Source organism: Neopsephotus bourkii, unplaced genomic scaffold (genome assembly GCF_033783945.1).
Source record: "Neopsephotus bourkii isolate Nb327-2 ecotype Australia unplaced genomic scaffold, CSIRO-AGI_Nbou_v1 NB_234, whole genome shotgun sequence".
Lineage (NCBI taxonomy): Eukaryota > Metazoa > Chordata > Aves > Psittaciformes > Psittacidae > Neopsephotus > Neopsephotus bourkii.
In genome coordinates, this window is record NW_026900744.1 from 16,164,982 (window position 1) to 16,185,071 (window position 20,090).

Below are 20,090 nucleotides of genomic sequence, written 5' to 3' on the forward strand. Positions count from 1 at the left end.
AGAGATTTTTGAATAATGCTTTGAAAAACATCTCCATTGCTTCAGGGCCCTGGTATCTTGTTAAGGGTAAACATGGGCTGGTAGCACCCTCATAGAATCATAGAATAGTTAGGGTTGGAAAGGACCTTAAGATCATGAAGTTCCAACCCCCCTGCCATGGGCAGGGACTCCTCACACTAAACCATCTCACCCACGGCTTCGTCCAAGCTGGCCTTGAACAAATTCTGGGGCTAGTGACCATTCAGCTTTTAAGATTTCTTAATTTTGCTTGCTCATTAGCTTGCAAACAAGAAAGTCCATCACTTTGTCCTGAGCAGAGGGAGTATAAATAGGCCCACAGTGCTGGCTACCATGAAAGCTAGCAGGACTCTCTCCATGTAAAGGACAACATAACCTACCCTGGTTCCAGCTTCCTGGTGCTTAGTAAGTGACTTCTGCATTAGTTAATTCACTTTGACATTGGGAGGAGCAGGCACTTGCTCATTAGAGTAGCACCTGCAGTTACAGCATTGGCGGGGAACACTACACTCTAAACAACATGCCCATTTGTCCAGAGCCCAGCACATCACAGACAAGCACCTGGAGGGCAACGTCCACTCAGGTGAGGATGACCAGGGCCCAACACATCCCCACAAGGGGGTATCTCACCCTCCAAGGACTTTGCTTATCCGTGCCACCATCATAAACACGCAGGGCTGCTGCAGGTCTGCCTTGGCCACCCAGCAGAGTGAGGTACCTTACTGGTGGCCATCTGAGAGAAGATGGGGTAGATGACAGCAACTTGGAGTCCAGCCTGAAAGATGCAGCCCTGGGCAGCTCTTAAAGTCACGCAAAGCCTATGACAAAGCATTTGAAGAGCCATGCTCATTAGAGAAGACAGTGAGGTGTTTTATATTTGTGTGATGTGAGCTTTTATTCATGGCTCCTCATTAGGATTCAAACGACCTGTGAACCTATCCCAACTTTTGGCTGGCAGTATCTGCGCTCCTGTCAGCTTGTCATCATCCACTGGGCAGGTCACTTGAGGGGAAAAAGAAAAAAAAGCCCATGCAATTATAAACCAAGTTCTTCCTTGTGTTCAGTCTCAGCTAAGTGGGCACCCTCCTAGGGTGACCCAAGACACTGGCCCAGGCCTTTTGGCCTCTTCCCATTCACTCCGCAGTCTGGCCAAGGCCAATACCAAAGGATTTTAATTAAAGCTTCTTTCCAACCACAGTGGTAGGCATTTTGTCTGTTAATTGCAAAACAGACAGCCTCTCAGAGAACCGCATGACTGTCCAGTTGGCCAGCGTAACCTTTCCAAACCAAGAACTGAGAACATTAGCACCAAGCACAAGAATGGATTTTCATATTAAGGACATGTACAAAACAAGAGGTGAATGGTCATCATTATCATTAGGAGGCAAAAATGAGAAGAACATTTTCTTCTGCTGGCTAGGGGTGGAAACTGGGCTCAGAGCCTGTCTCTCCCATGTTGAAAAAACAAGATGGGAGAAGAACAACCACATCTGACCCTCACACCTATTATACCCTTGCAGCAACCCAGACAACTGATTTTCTTTGCACTTGCTCTATTCTACCTTTTTCTAGGGAAAGGATGATCAGATTTGTACCTGCTGTTCCAGTGAATGTCTTGGTGTCTCTTGCCGTGAGTCAATAGAGAGGCCTTGTCATGAGAGTCCACTGAGGGTGCATCTGCTGTTTGCATGAGCATTAACATGGTGGCTCACAGGCACTATGATACCAGTGGATAGTTGGAAGCCCTTCTCTGTTACCTCTGGAAAATGTGAAGTCCTATCTTACGTTGTTGCTCCTCAAGCTCAAAGACTTTGTGTTTTGTACTGCTGAGCTTCATATTGATGTTTTTGTTTGTCTTCCAGGTCAGCCAATTATATTTTTATGACACCTATAATCATAGAACTGTTTGTCTTGGAAGGGACCTTAGAGATCATCTCGTTCCAATCCCCCTGCCACAGGCAGGGACACTTTCCGCTAGACTAGGCTGCACAAAGCCCCATGCAGCCTGGCCTTGAACACTTCTGGGAATGGGGCAGCCACAGCTCCCTACGAGATAACTTCTTATACTGTTGATACCCCCTCAGCTCTGCCTCATTCACACATCTGAATGTTGCTTTTCTACTTTTTTGGGTCATTCATGGACATACGAAACAAGACAAGCCCTGAGGCTGATACCTGGGTAGCTTCAGAGGAAGCCTTCCCTTCTGCCTAAGTCATTCCCTTTCAACACCAGCCATGGCCCCCTGATGTGTAGTCAGCCCAGGCCCACTCGCATCCCACTGTCCAACCACATACAGACAATTTTGTTCTTCAAAATCCATTTGAGATCTTGTACTTTTTCCTGAAGTAGAACAGTTTGGCTTCTCTAGTGCAGTCCAATTGTTCACAGCAAGGATGGGCAGCCTCTGCATCAGAGGATTGGCTTTGGTGGGAATATCGGCGATGAAAGGAAATCTTCCAGCTATGGCATCTCTCTCTCTGAAAAGAACCCAAGGCACACATGTGATAGACTTGGGCTGTGTTTGTTGATGCAGCAGCCAGCTCCAATAGCATGGAGCAGCTTGCAGAAAACCCAAACCGCCCTTGCTAGGAAAGAGCATAACGTCACTCCCTGTAAGAGCCTACCTGGGCTGGACACCACCAAGCTGCCAAACCCACTTCTTCTGGGGAGAAGTAAGCTCAGAGATGCTATTCCTACAGAGCCAGGGAAGCTACTGGTAATCAGAGGGATACTTTTCTAACCTACACTGGGTGCCTGAAATCAAGAGAGTAGATCTAGGCATGCAAAAAGATGTGTGTAACTAAAGCATGCTGCTCATGCTCCTCATGATTAAACACCACCATTAGCACAATTCTCTTGGCAGACAGGAAAACCCCAGCTTCTGCTGTCAAGCTCTGCAATGGCTGTAGCTTCAAATGTGACATGATTTCAAGGGTGTCATGGTTGGTTTGTTTGCTCAGATTTTAAGCCTGGCTTTGCCTACAGAGGGTAGTGCAGAAAAAGGACATGTTCTTTAGTGACAGCACTTTTAATCCCCACCTTGAAGATAAACAGACCCCTCCTCTCCATTTCTAAGCACGGCATATGCTTCAGGAAGCCGTATCTTGGTCTTTCTGCTGTAAAGTCATCACCATCTCTCCCCTTGAAAACAATATGAATGTGTTTGCAATTGAAGGACATTGACCAGAAGATGAAAACAAGCTGGTAAGGAAAGTTTTCACTTTCAAATGCTACAGCTTTGCTGTTTGGCAACTTCCTCTATTTCATGTTCTCCTTTCCAGCCGAGTCACATTTTTGTTTCAATCTTTACAGCCCCAGCCAGGAACTTCTGTGCAGAGCTGTTGTTAGTGTGTCATGGATAGCAACACATACCTAAGGGAAGGAGTCAACGTTTGCTGGAAACAGGCCTGGCTGAACTCCCTTTCCCCCTCCCTAATCCAAATGGCCCCCAGCTTTGGAAAAGTTTGCCTCCAACTCTGAACTCGCTTGGCCCCAACTGCTATAAATAGTTGGAACAAAACCTCCTGGGCCAAATGCCCTGAGTGTTTAGAAAGCTTTGATCCCTCATTGCTTTTTGAGAGCTTGAGCCTTTTCAAGTTGTGCAGCTTGAGCCCATATTGCTGCTCAAAGTGCGGCCAAGGAGACCTGACTACATGGCTGGAAAGCGGGAGGGTGTTGAACCCTGTGTGCACCCCATGTGCAGATTCTCCTGTGACAAACCAGCATCAGTGCAAGAGCGGACGACAGGGTGCTGGATTGGAGCAACGATACCGACTTTGAGTCCATGGAGCCCCTGAGGAAAGCCATCCCTTGGCCGGATCCAGCAAGCAAATCCTCCTCCTCACTCCGAGCCGCTGTGTTTGCTTTCTGTCCCTGTTTTCCTGCATGTTGTGGGTGCTTTGCTTCCCTCTCCCTCTGGGTGTGCCTGGCCCTTGTGCCTTGGCACCGCTTGCCTTGGCCAGAGGCGGAAGTGGAAAGACACAAACATCAGGGGAAAAAAAACTAAAGCAAAACAGAAAAAGGGCTGCTCTTACAGTATTTCCAACCCATTGAGCACAAAGTGGGAATCCTATGAGAAGGCCAGCTCTTGCAGAACCCCAAGCCAAGAGGCTTGGGCAAGTGGTCCCAGGGGTTGTGTATCCCACCACCAAGATCATGATGGCTTTGGAGGAGCACAGCTTTGGTTCTGCTGGCCACTGGCACTTGCAGAGGTACTCAGCATCCACAAGCAGGCAACTGGATCAGCACCCAGGCATGCTGCTTCTCAAGCCTCCTATGACCAAAGCTGGTGTGGCTACAGGGGGAGGCAGCCCCACGTACATCCACAGCCTTTGATGACCCCAGCCCTCATACAGCTGCAGCCACCAGTTTGGTCTTCCCATCTGGGCACAAGAAAGGGAACCTGAAGGCCACCCCAGCCCGGCTTTTCTGGCTCAGCACGGCAGCAGGCAGCACCTGCCTTTCCTACCTCTGCATTTCCAATATGTGCAGCTCAGAGCTCCCACATCCCAGCCAGGAAAACAGTTCTCTGCCCAGGCAGCTTTTTCCCTGCCAAAGCTCTTTCTTTTGAGAGCAGAAGTTGGCAACACTATTGCACATGGCACATGGAGTGTGGCATAGCTGGGGCAGGAGACCTTATTGTGACTTTTCAGTTCTTGAAAGGGGTCTGTATAAGATGAGATAGAATTTCTAGCATGGTCTGTTGCAATAGGATGAGGGATAATGGTTTAAAACTAGGAGGGGAGATTCAGGCTGGATGTGAGGAAACAGTATTTTATAACGAGGGTGGTGGTAAACCCTCAGGTTGCCCAGAGAGGTAATGAATGCACCATCCCTGGAGACAACAAAGCCAGGCTGGATGTGATTCTGGGCAACCTGTTCTACTTGAAGATGTCTCTGCCTGTGGCAGGGGGTTGAAACTAGATGACCTTTGAAGGTCTCTTCCAACCCAAACTATTCTGTGAACTCACCAGCAGTAGCTTGGAGGAGAAGGGACCTTGCTCGAAGGACAGACAACCAGGATAGAGGTGCAGCCCCAAAGCATTCTGCCTTTGTGTTGCTTTAGCAGTGATTTCATTTCCTAGGAGTTTTGCTGCACCCTCACTTTTGCGAATGCTTTTCCCCAAGCAAGTGACTTCAAGAACACTTTGCTCCAGAGCAAACCCCACTTTAAATTCTTGGACGTGTTTCTAACCTCAGCAGCAAGCATTTGCTCCCTATCTTCTCACCTTGCCCTGCAGCAGGCTGACAGTGGTGAAGTCATGGCCATGTGGAAATTCAAGGGAGCTGGCATGGGCTTGGCCTGGCACATCTCTGGGGACCCAGCTTAGCTAATACTGTGTTGTGAAAGGGCTGAGGTCAGCCCCATCACCCCCTGTCACTGACATGAGGGTAAGAGAGCCAAGAAATTACTCCTTAGGGGAAGTTATAAATAAAGCAGCCCAGCTTTAAGGGAGCATTGAAACCCACAGAAAGAGCCTATTGGAGAGAGAACTCACCCCACCACATCCCATGGTGCATCAGACAGGGCTTGGTCCCACCGCCTGGGACTGTGCCTTGTGGGGCAGTTGGGTCACAGCAAAACCCTTGCAGGGGACATCCAGTCCAGCTGATGTCCACACTGTGCCCAGCTTGGTGTCACTTCTGGAGCACCCATCCTCAGTTCTCCAAGGGCATTGGACTTGATGTCTGAGCCCTGCCAGGGACCTTTGACACCTTTTTCCTGCCCACCCCTCACCAACGCATGGGGCAACCATCACCTTGATGCAAAAACGGCTACAGTGCCCATAAACCGCCCTGGGTGGGCTCCCATAACCTCCCTGCATCCCAGGCCGTGTCACCCTGGATGGGATGGCTGTTCCCCAGGGAGCACATGGTGGGACAGGCTGCCCTGTGGGGAGTTTGGCAGCATGCTGCCTTGGAGGCGAGGGCTGGCTCAGGGCTTTGTTTTATGTCCTGTTTATCCTGCCGAGAGAAACAGAGGAGTTCAGTGTGCAGGAATCTCGTGCCCTCTCCTCGCTCCCCTGCCGCATGAAAGCTGCTGAGCAAACAGGAGAAAATCAAAGGCGATTGCACCCCGTTGGGTTTCCGCACCACCGGCCCCTCTGCCAGCTCTTACATAAGCCGCCGGCTCGGCCCGGTGCTGTGCTCAGGGCTTTCTTCTGGTAAACCAAGTAGCTGCCACAGCAGAGCCAGTCCAGAACCCTGCAGCTGTGCTACCCCCTTTGCTTATTGGGGAAGACCCTTCTCCTGCCTTCCTGCCAGCCTGTTGTTTTCTTTTCTCCTCCCTGTAAGTAAGGTGTGAGACATGGGCAGCCCCTCCATACACAACTATGCTACATTCAGCTGGTTGTTGGCATGGCAGGGCTATCCCCACAGCATCCTGCAAGCCCAACACCATAGCCACCCCCATCTTATCATCTCATTTCATCATCTCGTCCCATCCCATCCTCTTCAACACTCAGCACTGGGGCAAGTTTTCTTCTCCTACTTGAGAAAGGAGATGCTTTAACTCAAATCTACCTCTGTAACATCAGACGTCATTTCTCTCCATTTCACACCCAGGGCATCTCAGAGGCAGTCACAAGAGGTTTGGCACCAGTGGTGTGGATGTGTGTCCTCTCCAGCAAGCACATACTGGAGCACCAAGGCAACCTGTCCCTGCTTTCATAAGGGAATCCTGAGCCTATCATCTTTAGCTGTCAAGCAGTCCCTAGACATAAGGGCATCCCCAAAAACATGCCCTGCAGGCTTACGAGGACTCATTTTCCCATCTCTCCTGGGCATGACATCTCTACAGAACAGGAAGGAAAACCCTACAGACATAAAAACACGCAGGAAAGAATACTGAATCCTCTATGTATATACCCCTCACCAGCAGTCATGGCCTCACCTTCCCTTCCAACAAAAGATTATTCTTCAGTTTTGAAAGGTGACAGCTGCCAAAGGAGGACAAGGAAGAACAATCTCATCCTACCTTCTCTTTTCATCTCTACCCCTTTTCTTGCTCTCTTTGCCTGCCTTTCACTGGGGAAGAAGGAAGAAATCAAAGTTTCATGCTTTGAGAGGTGACAAGGAGCCAGTGCTCAAGGGTCCCATGCCCCCATCTACCCATGCAGTCACATTAGCCCCCCAGCTCTGTGGGGTGCTGTAGGAAGAGCTCCCCAGACCATTGCTTCAGCAACTCCTTCCAACACACCTAGACCTGTCATCCATCAGTCTTCAGCAACACACTATTATCTGCTACCATGCAAAAGTGTTCTTACTTTCTACTATTTTTTTACTCTGTTTAATAATTTCTGATTAAAAGCAGTAATAAGAAGTGTCAAAATGCATTTTCCTGGGCTTCATCACCTTTCAAACCTAACAGCATGGCAGCCCTATTTACCTGCATGCTCCCTGAGCCCTCAGAAGGGAACTCCTCACTTTCTAGCACGCACAGCAGAGGGTTTAGATCAAATTAATTCATACTTGGAGCTGTGTCAGGATCAGGCAAATCCTGGCTTGGCTCTCTCTCTTTAGACTACATCTTGCAAACAGAAGGGCTGGAAACAATTTTGCTTTAATTGGTTTATAAAATGAAGCCAGCAGATGGTTTGGTAACCCAAATTCATGACTCTTTCCATACCTCCAGGCTGATGGCTTAGAAACCAAACCCAAGAACAACCCAGGTAGCAAGGGACCCTCCTGCCTCTTTTACCAAAGTTCCGGCCATGATGCCCAAAACAGGACTGCCCCCACCGGCTGAGAACACCACCTCAAAGCTGCCTTTGTTGCATGTTCTAACTGCAAGCCCCCAGCCCCAGTGGAAAGTTGTCTTCATTTCTGCCCTTTGGTCTCAGGTCAAAACTAGCCAAATGGCACTTAGATGGCCAGCAGACTAGGAACAGGGACTGACAAGGCTGCACACTGCTTGCATACCTGTGCGCTACAGCAGGGTTTTAATGCATCCAGGCTGACTTTCCTGATCAGTTTATTCTTCACATGTTAATTCCCACCTCTTTATGAACATGCATGCGCGCAGCATCCCACAGTTCCTAAGTTGCAGAGCTCTGCCCCAAAACCAGCCACATCACAGTGTGGAGGAATAAAGGCTGTCCCAAGAACCTCGCAAACATCTCGTGAAGCAGGCTTGTTTTTCTGTTACAAAGTAATTTGAAATTCTTGGAAGGCAATCAGGAAAGTACAAAGTATTCCAGCTCAGGACAGCCTGGGACGCATTCCTTAGAGGCACAATGGCTGTTTACTCAATCCCTCGTACATCAATATCTAAAAATCCATGAGTTCGATTGTAAGCAAGAGGTACTGGCTTTACAGTGCTGCCTATTCAACAACAGCTTCTCCAGTCTGAATGATTAATTTTTTTTATTTTTCTTCTAATCTTGCTATCAGAGGGTCAAGATTTTACAAATTATAGGAAATATTTCAAGCCCATTTATTTCTGGTTTTGAAACGCATCCCTCTGAAGCCCAAGGCCAAAGAAAGACTATTTTGAACCAGAGTACAGGCAGGGAGAAGGGCTGTTTGTGCCAGCACTGTCCTCTGGCTCAAGAACAGATGAAGAAGCTGGCCACAAATACATTTGTGCTGGCAATCCATAGAAGATCCTAAACGTTGAGAGGGAAGGTCCCCAAGGCAGTCTCCTAAGAGGACCATTGGACACAAAACAGCCCAAACTCAACCTGTTTCCAAGACAAAGCACGACTGGTTTCTGGAAGCACTTGTACCAGTGGATGGCCCGTGATGAGCAGAGGTTTCATCTGCATTCATCAGCCTGAGGACTCTTAAGCCCAACAGCCCAGGGTCTTCCTAACACTTCATCTGAGGAAAGCCTCTGAAACTGCATCCTGACAGCAAGCTAGCGAGCCCAGCTTCCTCTCCCAGGAGGAACTGTGGGGAATGAGCTGTGGATGGCCAAGCTCAAAGAGTGGTGGTGAATGAATTTAAACCCAGCTGGTGACCAGTCTCAAGTGGTACTCTCCAGGGCTCAGTACTAGTTCCAGTTCTGTTTGGTATCTTCATCAATGATCTGGATGAGGGGATCAAGTGCACCCTCAGTAAGGCTGCAGATGACACTAAATTGGATGGGAGTGTCAGTCAGCATGAGGGTAAGGAAGGCTCTATAGAGGGATCTGGACAGGCTAGATCTATAGGCTGAGGCTAATTGTATGAAGTTCAACAAGGCTCAGGGCTGGATACTGCACTTTGGGCCACAACAACCCCATGCAATGCTATAGGCTTGGAGAAGAGTGGCTGGAAAGGTGCTGGGAGGAAAAGGACCAGGGGATGTTGGTCAACAGCCGGCTGCACATGAGCAGCTTGTGCCGAGGCAACCAAGAAGGCCAACAGCATCCTGGCCTGTATCAGCAATAGTGTGGCCAGCAGGGCCAGGGCAGTGATGATCGCCCTGTACTGAGCACTGGTAAGGCCACGCATTCAATCGTATGTTCAGTTCTGGGCCCCTCCCTACAAGAGAGATACTGAAGTGCTGGAGCGTGTTCAGGGAAGGGCAACTAAGCTGGTGAAGGGCTTAGAGCCCAAGTCTGATGAGGAACAGCTGAGAGAAGTGGGGTTGTTTAGTCTGTAAAAAAAGGATGCTCAGGAAAGAACTTACTGCTCTCTACACCTACCTGAAAGGAGGCTGTAATAAGGTGAGTTACATATTGTTACGGAGAAGAGTTAGACTCTCCTCCCAAGTAACAAGTGATAGAATGAGAGGAAATGGCCTCAAATAGCACCAGGGAGGTTCAGATTAGGAACCTCCTAGGTTCAGTTAGGAAAAATAGGAGGAAGTTCACCTCCCCTTCCCTTTTTGCTGATTAGCATTGCCATAGGCCCTTCTCATGTCAGGTCTGTGCAACCTCAAACCCCCCAGCTGGTCCCACTTACAGATCTCTCTCCCTTTTGTGTCCAATCTTGCCAAATGGAGCTAGCTGACACCATGGCTGTGAGCTCTGGGAGGTTCACCAGGACATTCATGGCTAGGCTGGCAGACTTTCATGGCTGTTTTTAGTCTTACATAAACATGCTGTTGTTCCAGGCATTATCATGCCAGGGAACATGGTTTTAACTCATCTTTCTTTCTTTAACTCTAAGCAACAGCTACTTGCTTAGGTTGCCTAAACGAGATCCATCCCTCTTCCTTGCAGAGTCAGAGCAGATCAGCCAGCTCCACCCCCATGCTTTCTCACACTTATGTGGAGCTCAAACACCTTCACACAAGCTCTTGCTCCAAGTGGTTGAGGAGAAACAAGTCAGAGTACTCTCACAGGCGGTTAGGGCTGTATGTGAAATCCCAGTTGCTTCTTCTGATAGAGCCTCAGGCCATAAAACAGCAGACTGCGTGCTAATCTCAAGGAAGTGGTGCAAGAGGAGGAAGGAGCTTCCTTGAGCAGAAGGTTCGTGTATCTTTATCTTTGCTGCTGTCAAAGGGCAGTAGCTGAGATTGCAGCATCCTGGAAAGCCTCCATGCAGGCTGTTTCTTGAGGACATCAACAAGTCTGGAAAATCACCTTCACTCTCTTGATAAAGATTTCAGTGAACAAAGGAACTCCCAGGCAGGTTCTCAGGAAGCCATCACCTGTACTTGCTAGAAATATATCAGCTTACACTTGAGTGAAGCCTTTGTCTTGCTCATACCACAGGTATTGCTTGGAGAGGCACAAACCTTCTCTCCTATTAAGGTTCACCACTGTTTCAGCTGTAACTTCTGCTTTGCAGAAACCAGTCAGACAGGTGGGGTTTATGGAGTGGTCACCCAAGTGCTGCCAAATCACTCTCCAAGGGCAAGAGCTCTCACACAACACAGATTTCAAACAGTGAAGAAACTGGAGAGGAAACACACCACAATTCAATCACTCTCTCTTCCTGCCCCACGAAAGAGAGCAGGACATGTCATCTGAAAAAGTCTATGAGCCTTCAATCTTTACTGCTGACTCTTCAGCCAGAGACCTCCACTGAGAAGTCACTGCTGCATCAAAACCTGCAGTGCTATAGCAATGCAGAAGGCAGCATCTGTCTCCCTGTTCACTCCAGCAAGAAGGCACTCACATGGGTATCATAGGAACATCACCTTTGGAGCATTTATCTCTATGTCTGTACACAAATACTCTTAATGAAAGAGCCCAAAGCCTGTCTGTGAACACTGGGCCCCAGGCCACCTCACCAAGGAGGACATGATCTGCACCAAACCTGGCTGGGACCATGCTGATGACACTCAGGCTGATAAATATCCTCTTCTGCTGAGGAAAAAAAAATCCACCAGACTGCCTCAGGCTATGGTGGGAAAGGCTCCTTCTGCTCCCTGCGTGGGCTGGGGTTAGTGTCCTTCAGACTGTGGGCAGGGTGGGAACTCCTCCCTGACCGCCTGTGGTGAACTCAGTGGAGCACAAAGCCAAACTGCTTGTACAGCTTCACCTGCCCAGATCCCTAGCTCTCGCCCATCCTGCCAGTTGGCCAGTCCACCCCAGAAGGCAGCTGCCTGTTTGTCTTGGATGACCTCCTGCCAGACCAGAGCTTTCCACAGCACGGCTCCTCTGTGCTGCTGGAGAGCAAATTTCCTGCTGTTTGATCTAAATTTGCCTGTCGTTTCACTGAGTGCTTAATGATTTCCTTCATCAAACCCAATCTTTCCATGAGGGAAGTGGCCCTGCAGCCCAGGGCTCTTTGGTAGGGAGTTAAAGGAGAGGCCTGGTAGTCAGAGAGCAAATGCCGCAGGTCCATACCTCCTCTGGCCCGGGAGCTGGAGAGAATCTTCCTTCCCTTCCCAGGTGGATCAAGCATGGACATGCAGTGCCCTCTGCTGATCTGGCCACCGAGGGAGATGCAGGAAGGAGCAGCAGGCAGGGCTCGATATCTTTGGAGACTTCTGAATGAGCAGCCAAGCCTCCAGCCTCCCTGCTAGCATTTTGCTGGCAAGGCAGAGACAGTACATTTCTCTCTGATGAGAAATTGCCATTGACAGCTCTGGGAGCAGCTGTTTGAAAAGCCAAGCTGGTAGAAGAGGCCCAGGTTGTCCCATCAGCCAACTCCACACCTGCAGATTATAGCTACCCAAGGAAACTGGGACATCTTCACTATCCTCTGCAGTCCCTCTAGGCCTGAGCAGTAAATTCCTATGCAGTGGGGAGGGGGGCAGCCTTGCAAGACCAGCAGAGCATTAAGGGACAAAAAGTCAGCATGGGGGACTTGTTTGGCTGGAGTTGGTTGAGCCCTACTGAGGCCCTCCAGGTATGATGCACCTGGGTTGCTCCAGTCCAGAAGACAAGAGCTTGGCAGAGCTCCCAGATCCCTCTGGTCCTCACCATCACACTGGAACAAACCTGGAGTTGTTCCTGAAGCCGTGCCCAGGCATGGGGCTGGCAGGACACCCACAGCTCACGGTAGCTCGCACTGGAAGAAACCACTTTGTTTTAATTTTCCTCCACCCTGTCAAACCCTCTCTGATTCATTTGAAGGTGAAGAACCTCAAGTGAGATTTATAGGCCACAATACAGGCAGCAAAGTCTACTCTAGTTAATATAATTCACTTTAAGAGATAAAAGCCTATTAGCACATGGAGAATGATAGACGTTTATAACGTTGGCAGCAGTCTGACCCCCAGCAGGTTTACGTGGCACAAGCAATGTCCAGCTAGATAGTCATCTCCTAGTCCCGGACTGGAATCAGCTCCTTGCCCTGACTGCAAAGACTGCATATTCCTTATCTCTGCTTATCTCACCACCAACATGCAATGCATTCAAGTTTTAATTGCTTTTCCCTCTCCATTAATTTTTCCAGGACTTCTAGGTGATCAGGACACAAAGCAAGTGGAGACAAATCTGCCTTAGTAGTGCACCTGATTCCAAGGCAGGCCTTACTTCCTCCTCATTTCTAGCCATGGCTTTTCTAATGCTGTCAGTCCCCTTCTCTGGGTATCCATGCCCCCTCTCCACCATCAGTCCCACATATAGCATACCATCTTCTTGGACAGAAAATACCTCTGCACCTTCATACTATGCCTCAGTCTCCTTAATCTTCCAGCTGAGAAAAATGTCACAGAGAAAAGTCAAGTCTGTCCTGTAAACCAAAGCATAATTTCAGAGGGGAGGAGCGCATGAAACCACACACAGCACTGACAGAGGGCCCAGCCTGAAAACCTCAGTGCCTCTCTCAAGACCTCTCATTTAGTCTGATCTTTCCCTTATGAGCACTGCTGGCAGTATTTCATGGATGTATCAGACCAGAACACTCCTCCTTCCCCAAAACACAGCCACTACTGCAACAAAGCCTGGCCTCTAACGGATCACAACAGTGCCATGCTTTATGTAAAGCAAAAAAGAGAACACACAGCCACACAAATTCTCCTAAGAGGAAGAAATTAGGGTCAGGCTACACATGCCTGACGCCTTCTGGCATAAAGCCTTGATTTCCGTAAGGAGCATTGCAAAACCATCCTTTTGCAAGGTGCTCACATCATTTAGCACGGAACCAGGGATACAGCTGAGGGTCGGTGGCAGAGGCACCACAAGGACCTACCCCTGATCCCATGACCCACATACCCTTTTGCCAAATTCAACCTCTGGCCCTGGCATGCTGAAAGAGCACAGCTGGTATCTCTGACAGCACCTAATCAGGATATACCCTGATTACCCGGCTGGGACAACCACCACCCCTCTGAGCACAGTATCTTCTTGTTATCTCACACCCACTGTAAAGTGCTGGCAGGAGAAATGCTGGATCAGGAGTGCTCAGCTGGAAGAAATTGGTTGGGATTTTAGCACCAGCACAGCCCCATGCGGATCTGAAGCATTCCTGCTTGGGGAGAGGAAAATGGACCCAGTAAGTGCAGTTCAGTGCCTTGCTCCCTGGGGAATAGCTTGGTCCAAACCTAGATGATATGTGCTGGAGCCAGGCAGTGGAGAGGCCTAGGGGACCCACAGCACACCTTTTGACAACTCAGACTTTCCTAGTACCTTCTGGCCTCTCATTCATAGGCCTGCAATGAGGTACCCTGGCCACGGATGTTACTTGCAGCGGCAACAACCAGGAGCTCCCACCTGATTAGGGTTAAGCTTCCAACCCTAATGCCAGCCCCATGTTCTGTACCACCGATGTTTTGTACCACCAGCATGTTGTTAGCCTTGGGAAGGCAGCAAAACCCACAGCCACTCCTCAGGAGCCTGCCCTGAGCAGGCAAACTCCCATTTCCCTGAGCTCAGCAGCCCTACCTGATAAAGGATGAGAAGGAGCCGCCCAGAGAAAAGGAGAAGAAAACACTTTCAGCACTGGCTCTCCTCCCATCAGACAGAGAGTACACAGCTGCACAAAGTCCCCAGGGTACAGGTCTGGGATGGCCCCATGGTCCCATGACATAGTCAAGCCAGTCAGCAACAGCTACAGGAAACAGCCCAAACTGTCCAACCCGCCAGGGTTCTGTGGGGCACAGGACCAATCCTTGAGTTCAGGGAGGAGATGCAGCCATCCAAACCTCCCACCCTGCTGCACCCAGAAGATAACCACTGGCACCAGAAGAGTTGAGGAGAGGAGGCACAACACTCTGTTGAAGCTCATGTCCCAGCCGTGCCAAGGTTTTACCAAGGCTCAGCTGTGGGAGCAGCTTCACCCCACTGCTGACCAGTTCCAGTGTCCCCAGTACCTGTTCACAAGCACGCTCCGTGCCTCAGTTCCTCCAGCTGTCAAAAGGATACCCCCCCCTCAAGGCCTGGCAAGAGCCAGCCTGGGCTATTTCACATTTTGTGGCTACTCCAACTGTGACCACTTGGTCTCTGCCGGGCAGGATAGGTGGGCAGCAGGCAGAAAGGATGCCCCTGCTTGCTCCCTTACTAACCTCTTCCACCTGGGTGGTCACAGAAAGCAGCCAGCTGAGCTAGCTTGGAGCCAAGGAGCACCTCTACCAGGTACCCAATGCTGTTTGAAACTCTCCAGCTTCTGCTAACGAAGCTGGACCCACTCCAAAGGGAGTCACTTTGTTCACTGTCTCCAAGCCGTCAGCACAGCCAGCATCTACTTGCATCCCTGCCTGCCTGCTTCTCTGCCTGCGGCTCTTGCAAGGCGACATTGCCATCTGCTGCCTGCTGCTCAGCAGGACATGCCAGCCTGCCTCTGCCACCCAGGCCTGGCCCTCCTCCATCTCCACTTGCAGGCGACTGTCCCTGCGGGGACCCTCCAGCACTGAGTGCCAGGGGTACTGGGGCAGCACCCATGCCACCATCCCCACAGAGAGCTGCCTTGCTCAGATGCCCCACTGGCACCAAATCCTGTGGGCAGCACAGAGCTCACAGCTCCAGCCCAGCAGCAAGGAGCGCAAGGCAGCTGCACTTCAGTATCTCCAGGTCTACCCTACTCAGGGGCTGTGTACGTGGCTGGTACACTGGTTTACAGCCAATGAACATGCAACTGCACAGCAGCACAGGGATGGCAGAGCAGTGTCCCAGACTAGAGCCACGTCCCTTACTGACAGCCAAGCTTTGCAAGTACCAGCCTCATCATTCAGCTGCTGTGTAGCAAGGTCCTGCCACAGAGTGCTGCCCTCAGCTCTACTGGTGACTCACCTGAGGAGCAGGAACACACACCTCCACCTCTTCTGTCTTGGGTTCTTCATCTGGAAACATGAAGATTTTTTTAATTCACAGCCACACCGAGACACATTTGCTTATTTTAAACTTTGAAGCACCTACACATTGTTTCTACAGCCTAAAGCAGAAGATGCCACCAAAGGGAGAAGAGTAGTAATTATCTGCACTTTAATCTTTAGAGAAGGAATTGGGCTTCCAGCTATACTTATTAAATGCTTTTAAATGATCTTTTCAAAGGGGCCATGCAGTTTATAATTGAAATTACCCACCTGAGGTTTGCCACAAGCAGGCCTGGGCTTATAGGTCACCAACACAGACTAGGGTTGATGGTTGCTGTGATCTTTGAGAGGGACAAGGTCACAGCAGATGGCACAGTAACACAGTGCTGGAGTCACTGCAGGCAAAAAACCAGGAGAAATGTGGATTCCCCTTCCCAGTTACTTACATGATGTTGGGGACTGTCCCCAAAGCCTGGCTGAAATTTAATAAGAGCATCACACCATGAGACCTCCGTAGGGGTCTAGATGACTTCTTACAGGAGCTTATAAACACAGCAGTGCTTCTGTAGGAAACAGCATACACCAGTTTCTTGCATTAACTGGTGGAGAATGTTCGGGGTGAACAGCTACCAGCATTGATGCAAGAGGGGGAAGGAGATCTGTGTAATTGATGTTGTAGGAGGTGGAAAGTGGTTGCATGTGAGGAGTCATTAATCTTTACTCCGAAAGCAGCAAGGGCTGAGGAGAGCTCAAGTGTGAACAGAGGAGATCCTTGTTATTGATTCCTCCTTTATATTTGAACAGCAGTTGGATCCACTAAGGTGTCACCTGCCAAAATACAGAGTGTGCCTGAGGACGAGCCAAGTCCAGCAGGTCCAGAAAGCTGATGTCTCTGCTTTGAAATTCATTGGCTGGATCTAAGACAATCAAGTGCTGAACAATACACTCAAAAAAGAAAAGTTATCCAAGATGTGGGACCCAGCTGCTGGACTGAGGGTTCTTGCTTTGTAGGCTGGCTGCCATGGCAGAAGTTGGAAACAAGAGAGAACCTTGGACAGAGCAGGCGTGTCAGTACTAAAATAGTCCTGAATTAAAAAGAAAATCTAATTTTAAAGCGTTCTCCATCTCCAGACAAGAGAAAATGCTTTCCTCCATGGGGATAAATATGTCTCTTATTATCAACAGTGAGCACAAATCTAACAAGTGCATCTGTCACCTCCACTTCAGGCTGCAGGGAGTTACCACAAGAGATCGTTAACATTCACGCTCCAGAATGCTGAGATTAACTGAGGTACCTGAGGTCACATTGCTGTTGGCTCCTAACGGGTGCAGAAATGCACAGCCAAAAGCAGCACAGGATCACCAACCTAACTGTGGCCTGGGTGACTTGAGGGAAGCTGGGAGCCAGTGTCCCTTACCCTATCCTGGACAGACCACCAGACACACACTGTCTGCTGGACAAGACACTTGACCACACACCATGCAGCTGTTTATGAGGGACAATGTGAATGAATTAAGTCAGGCTTGTCTGAGAGCAGAATCACTTTCCCCTCCTGTCAGGTATGGCACTGAGATTTGCTATGCTGTTGCTGCAGTATTATTTCCTGCAGTATTATTTCCTACGTTTTACACCCATGTGGCATCAGACACAGAGCCTGCTCAGTAGCTGCCCCCAGAACCCAATCTCCCCAGTTGCTGGCACCATTGCTTCTCTGTGGGCAGGCAACATGGTATTTATCCCTTAACCTAATGCTGGTAACCAAGGAAAATACTGGGTGGATCAGATCAGTCCAGGGACTGCAAGGATAAAGGGAGCTCTTCACAAAGAAAAATTAATTTAAAAAAATGCACTTACCTGCATGCTGTAGATTTTGTGTCATCTTTTTCTTCTTAAATCACCATTTTCTCACCCAGGTCATATCACTAAACTTTCTTAGTATATGGCATCTCATAAGGCTTTTTCTTGGCTGCGTCTTCAGCACAGAGCTCTGCTGCGGTGAAAAACCAGTCCAGAAGAACATGTTACTCACAGACCTGAGCAGGGACGACAGTTTGTATTTTTCCCTGACAACATTTATGCCCTAGTTCAAGAGTCTGAAGGGGAGGCTGATATTCATCAAAATTACCTTTTTCTTCTGCAGGATGTATTTTTCTTTCAGGCTGGCCACAGCAGCATGCCTGCCCTGGGCAGGGAAAGTGCTGTGCATGGGGAAGGCCACCCCCCTCTCCCCTCACTCCACCACAGCTGGAGGGAAACCAGCAATGCCAGAGTCACCATAGGACCATACCAGCCCAGCACTACTTTCAGCAACCTGGATTAGAGAGGGAGCTCCAGCCCTGGTCCCTGCTCTCTTTGTAGCTTTTGAATGAGCCCATTGATGATGCTCCTCTCACCATTATGAGCTGAACCTGCCTCCAACCTCTGCAGATCTCTTTCCATGACTTTCTCCTGCCCTGTGGTCTTTAAACCATCCCTCATTTGCATGCAGTGACAGCTTCCCTGCAAGTTCAAATCCTACCTCTGTTTCCCAACCCAAGCTAAACCTCTCTACTTCACAGAGATGCTGCCAAGACATGGCAAATGCTTTTTGCTGGTATGGTGTGGTTTGTTTCAGTGCAAAAAGAGGCTACATGGGAAGTACCATAGGAAAACAAACTGTTGGGAGGAGTATTTCAGACTACTGGGTGCAGGGATGCTAGCATATAGAGAATACTGTTTGGGAAGCCAGTTAATTTATATCACATCCCCACAATAAATAATAGTTTCAGCCCCTAGACAAGCAATGGTGCCCTGCTGGGGCAGCCTGCTTAGGGGTGCTCACATACACAATCACACAGCAGCAACCTCATGGCCCAGTTGGCTATGACTCCAGAAGGAAATGGGTTTCTATGTCTCTGGTTTCCTGTGGGCACCACAACATTAATTCCTTTGAGTTACTGGATCTAGAGCTGTCTCCAAGACACATGCTCTCATTTACTGCACACACGAAGTCCAAAAGATGAAAAACAGAGGAAATAAGCACCCGGGGAGCAGACAGTGGGATGGCGATGGCTTTGTCATGCATCCACCTTGCTAGTGGTACTGCGCCAGGAATTATTTTCAAGATGCTCCAAGTGCAGCCTAGGGGTAAGCACCCCTTCCCACATGCTCCCCCAGTTCCTGACAACAGGATCATATTCCCGTATTTGCACGTGCAAAGCCCTGATCAGCAGTACAAGTCTGAAGGCTGCTCTGTAGCATTTTTGTTGAAACATTGCCAGGACTTTGGGGGATTTAATTTCTGCTAATTCCAAATAAAACAACTGTAGGCAGAGAGTCCTCAGTGCTGAGACTGCCCACAAAGTGAGCAGCTCAAAACAAAGTGAAAGGTTTGATTTTGATGCCGGGGAGGACACAGAAATACTCAGTGTGAGGAAGTGAAAGCTAAGCAGTGTGTGTGAGACAGGCAATAAGAGAAAAGGGGAAGAAATATCCCTGTGGGAAGGCTCCCACACCAGAGACAGAAACACACAGTGGACTTGGAGGGAGGGAGAAACCACTTGCATAGTGGTCAAGAACAACTAGATCGTGAGAAATACATCTTGAAGAGGAAGAAAAACAGGGGTTAAGCACAGTGCACTGGGGACAAATTGAAGGTCACAGCATGAAGTCCTGGGAGGAGAAGCACCCAGTGAGCTCTACTGGTGCTCTCCCTGGCAGAAGTGGAAATAGTATCTAAAAGCCAGGAGCAGGCAAAACTCTCCAGGTGGGTGCACCAGGAGGCATAACTTGAGCAGGCAGGGCAGGCAGGTAGGGCAGCCTTGCTGCATTTCCTAGGCTGCTTTCTCAATGCAGGCATCAAGGCTGGGGCGAGGAGAGAGGCTGCACCTCCAGAAGCTCTCCAGCTGCTCCCACTGCACACTAAAGGGCAAGCCAGACACTGGTAGATTTGCATGGGATGCTCTCATCTCCTATGCAGGGTCCCTGTGGGCTGCTCCTGCTGGGCTGGCTGCCCCATCAAGGTAAGGCTCCGCCAGGTGGAGTTTGCGGGAGGCACGCAGGCTTGAGGGTGATGGGGAGCAATGTTGGTGGGGGGGGACCCAGAGAAGGAATAGGCAAGAGGCCACTGGTGACTGTCCCCTTCTGCAGTGAGACCTCCAGATGCCCCTGGCATCACCGTGCAGACTGAGGGTAGATGACTGTCTTTGGAAAGTGGCTTCGGGAAACAGGTTAACTCTTCTGACGTGTGCATGAGCAGCTTTCCTGCAGGTGCTCTCCTGCCTCTCCACAGCAGTGGAGTGAAGCAGGCTGGACAGGCCATACACCATTGCCCATAGCTTTCCTCCTGGGGAGCAAGGAAATAGATAAAAGCAGCACTGGCATTTCCCAATGCTCACAAGTGCTGTCTTCTGTCAGCAGCAGGCTTGCTCAGGCTCAGCCAGCTGGCTCCAAACTATTCAGCAGCCTCTGAACAAGGGTGTTGGGGGATGCTACTAAAGCTGCATCCAAAGGGGAAT

At 49.6% G+C, this 20,090-nt stretch overlaps 1 protein-coding gene across 1 annotated transcript in view; it reads right to left on the reverse strand.

Moving 5' to 3' along the window:
- Positions 1-223: 223 nt before the first annotated feature.
- Positions 224-20,090, reverse strand: part of LOC133208002 (zinc finger protein 501-like) — a 30,713-nt gene continuing 10,846 nt past the window's right edge. Inside the window, exons 3-5 of the mRNA XM_061345557.1 lie at positions 17,449-17,584; positions 15,864-15,988; positions 224-818 (exon numbers count right to left, since the gene is read on the reverse strand). Coding sequence (XP_061201541.1) covers positions 17,517-17,584 — 68 coding nt within the window. The 3' untranslated portion in view covers positions 224-818; positions 15,864-15,988; positions 17,449-17,516. The remainder of the gene's footprint in view (positions 819-15,863; positions 15,989-17,448; positions 17,585-20,090) is intronic.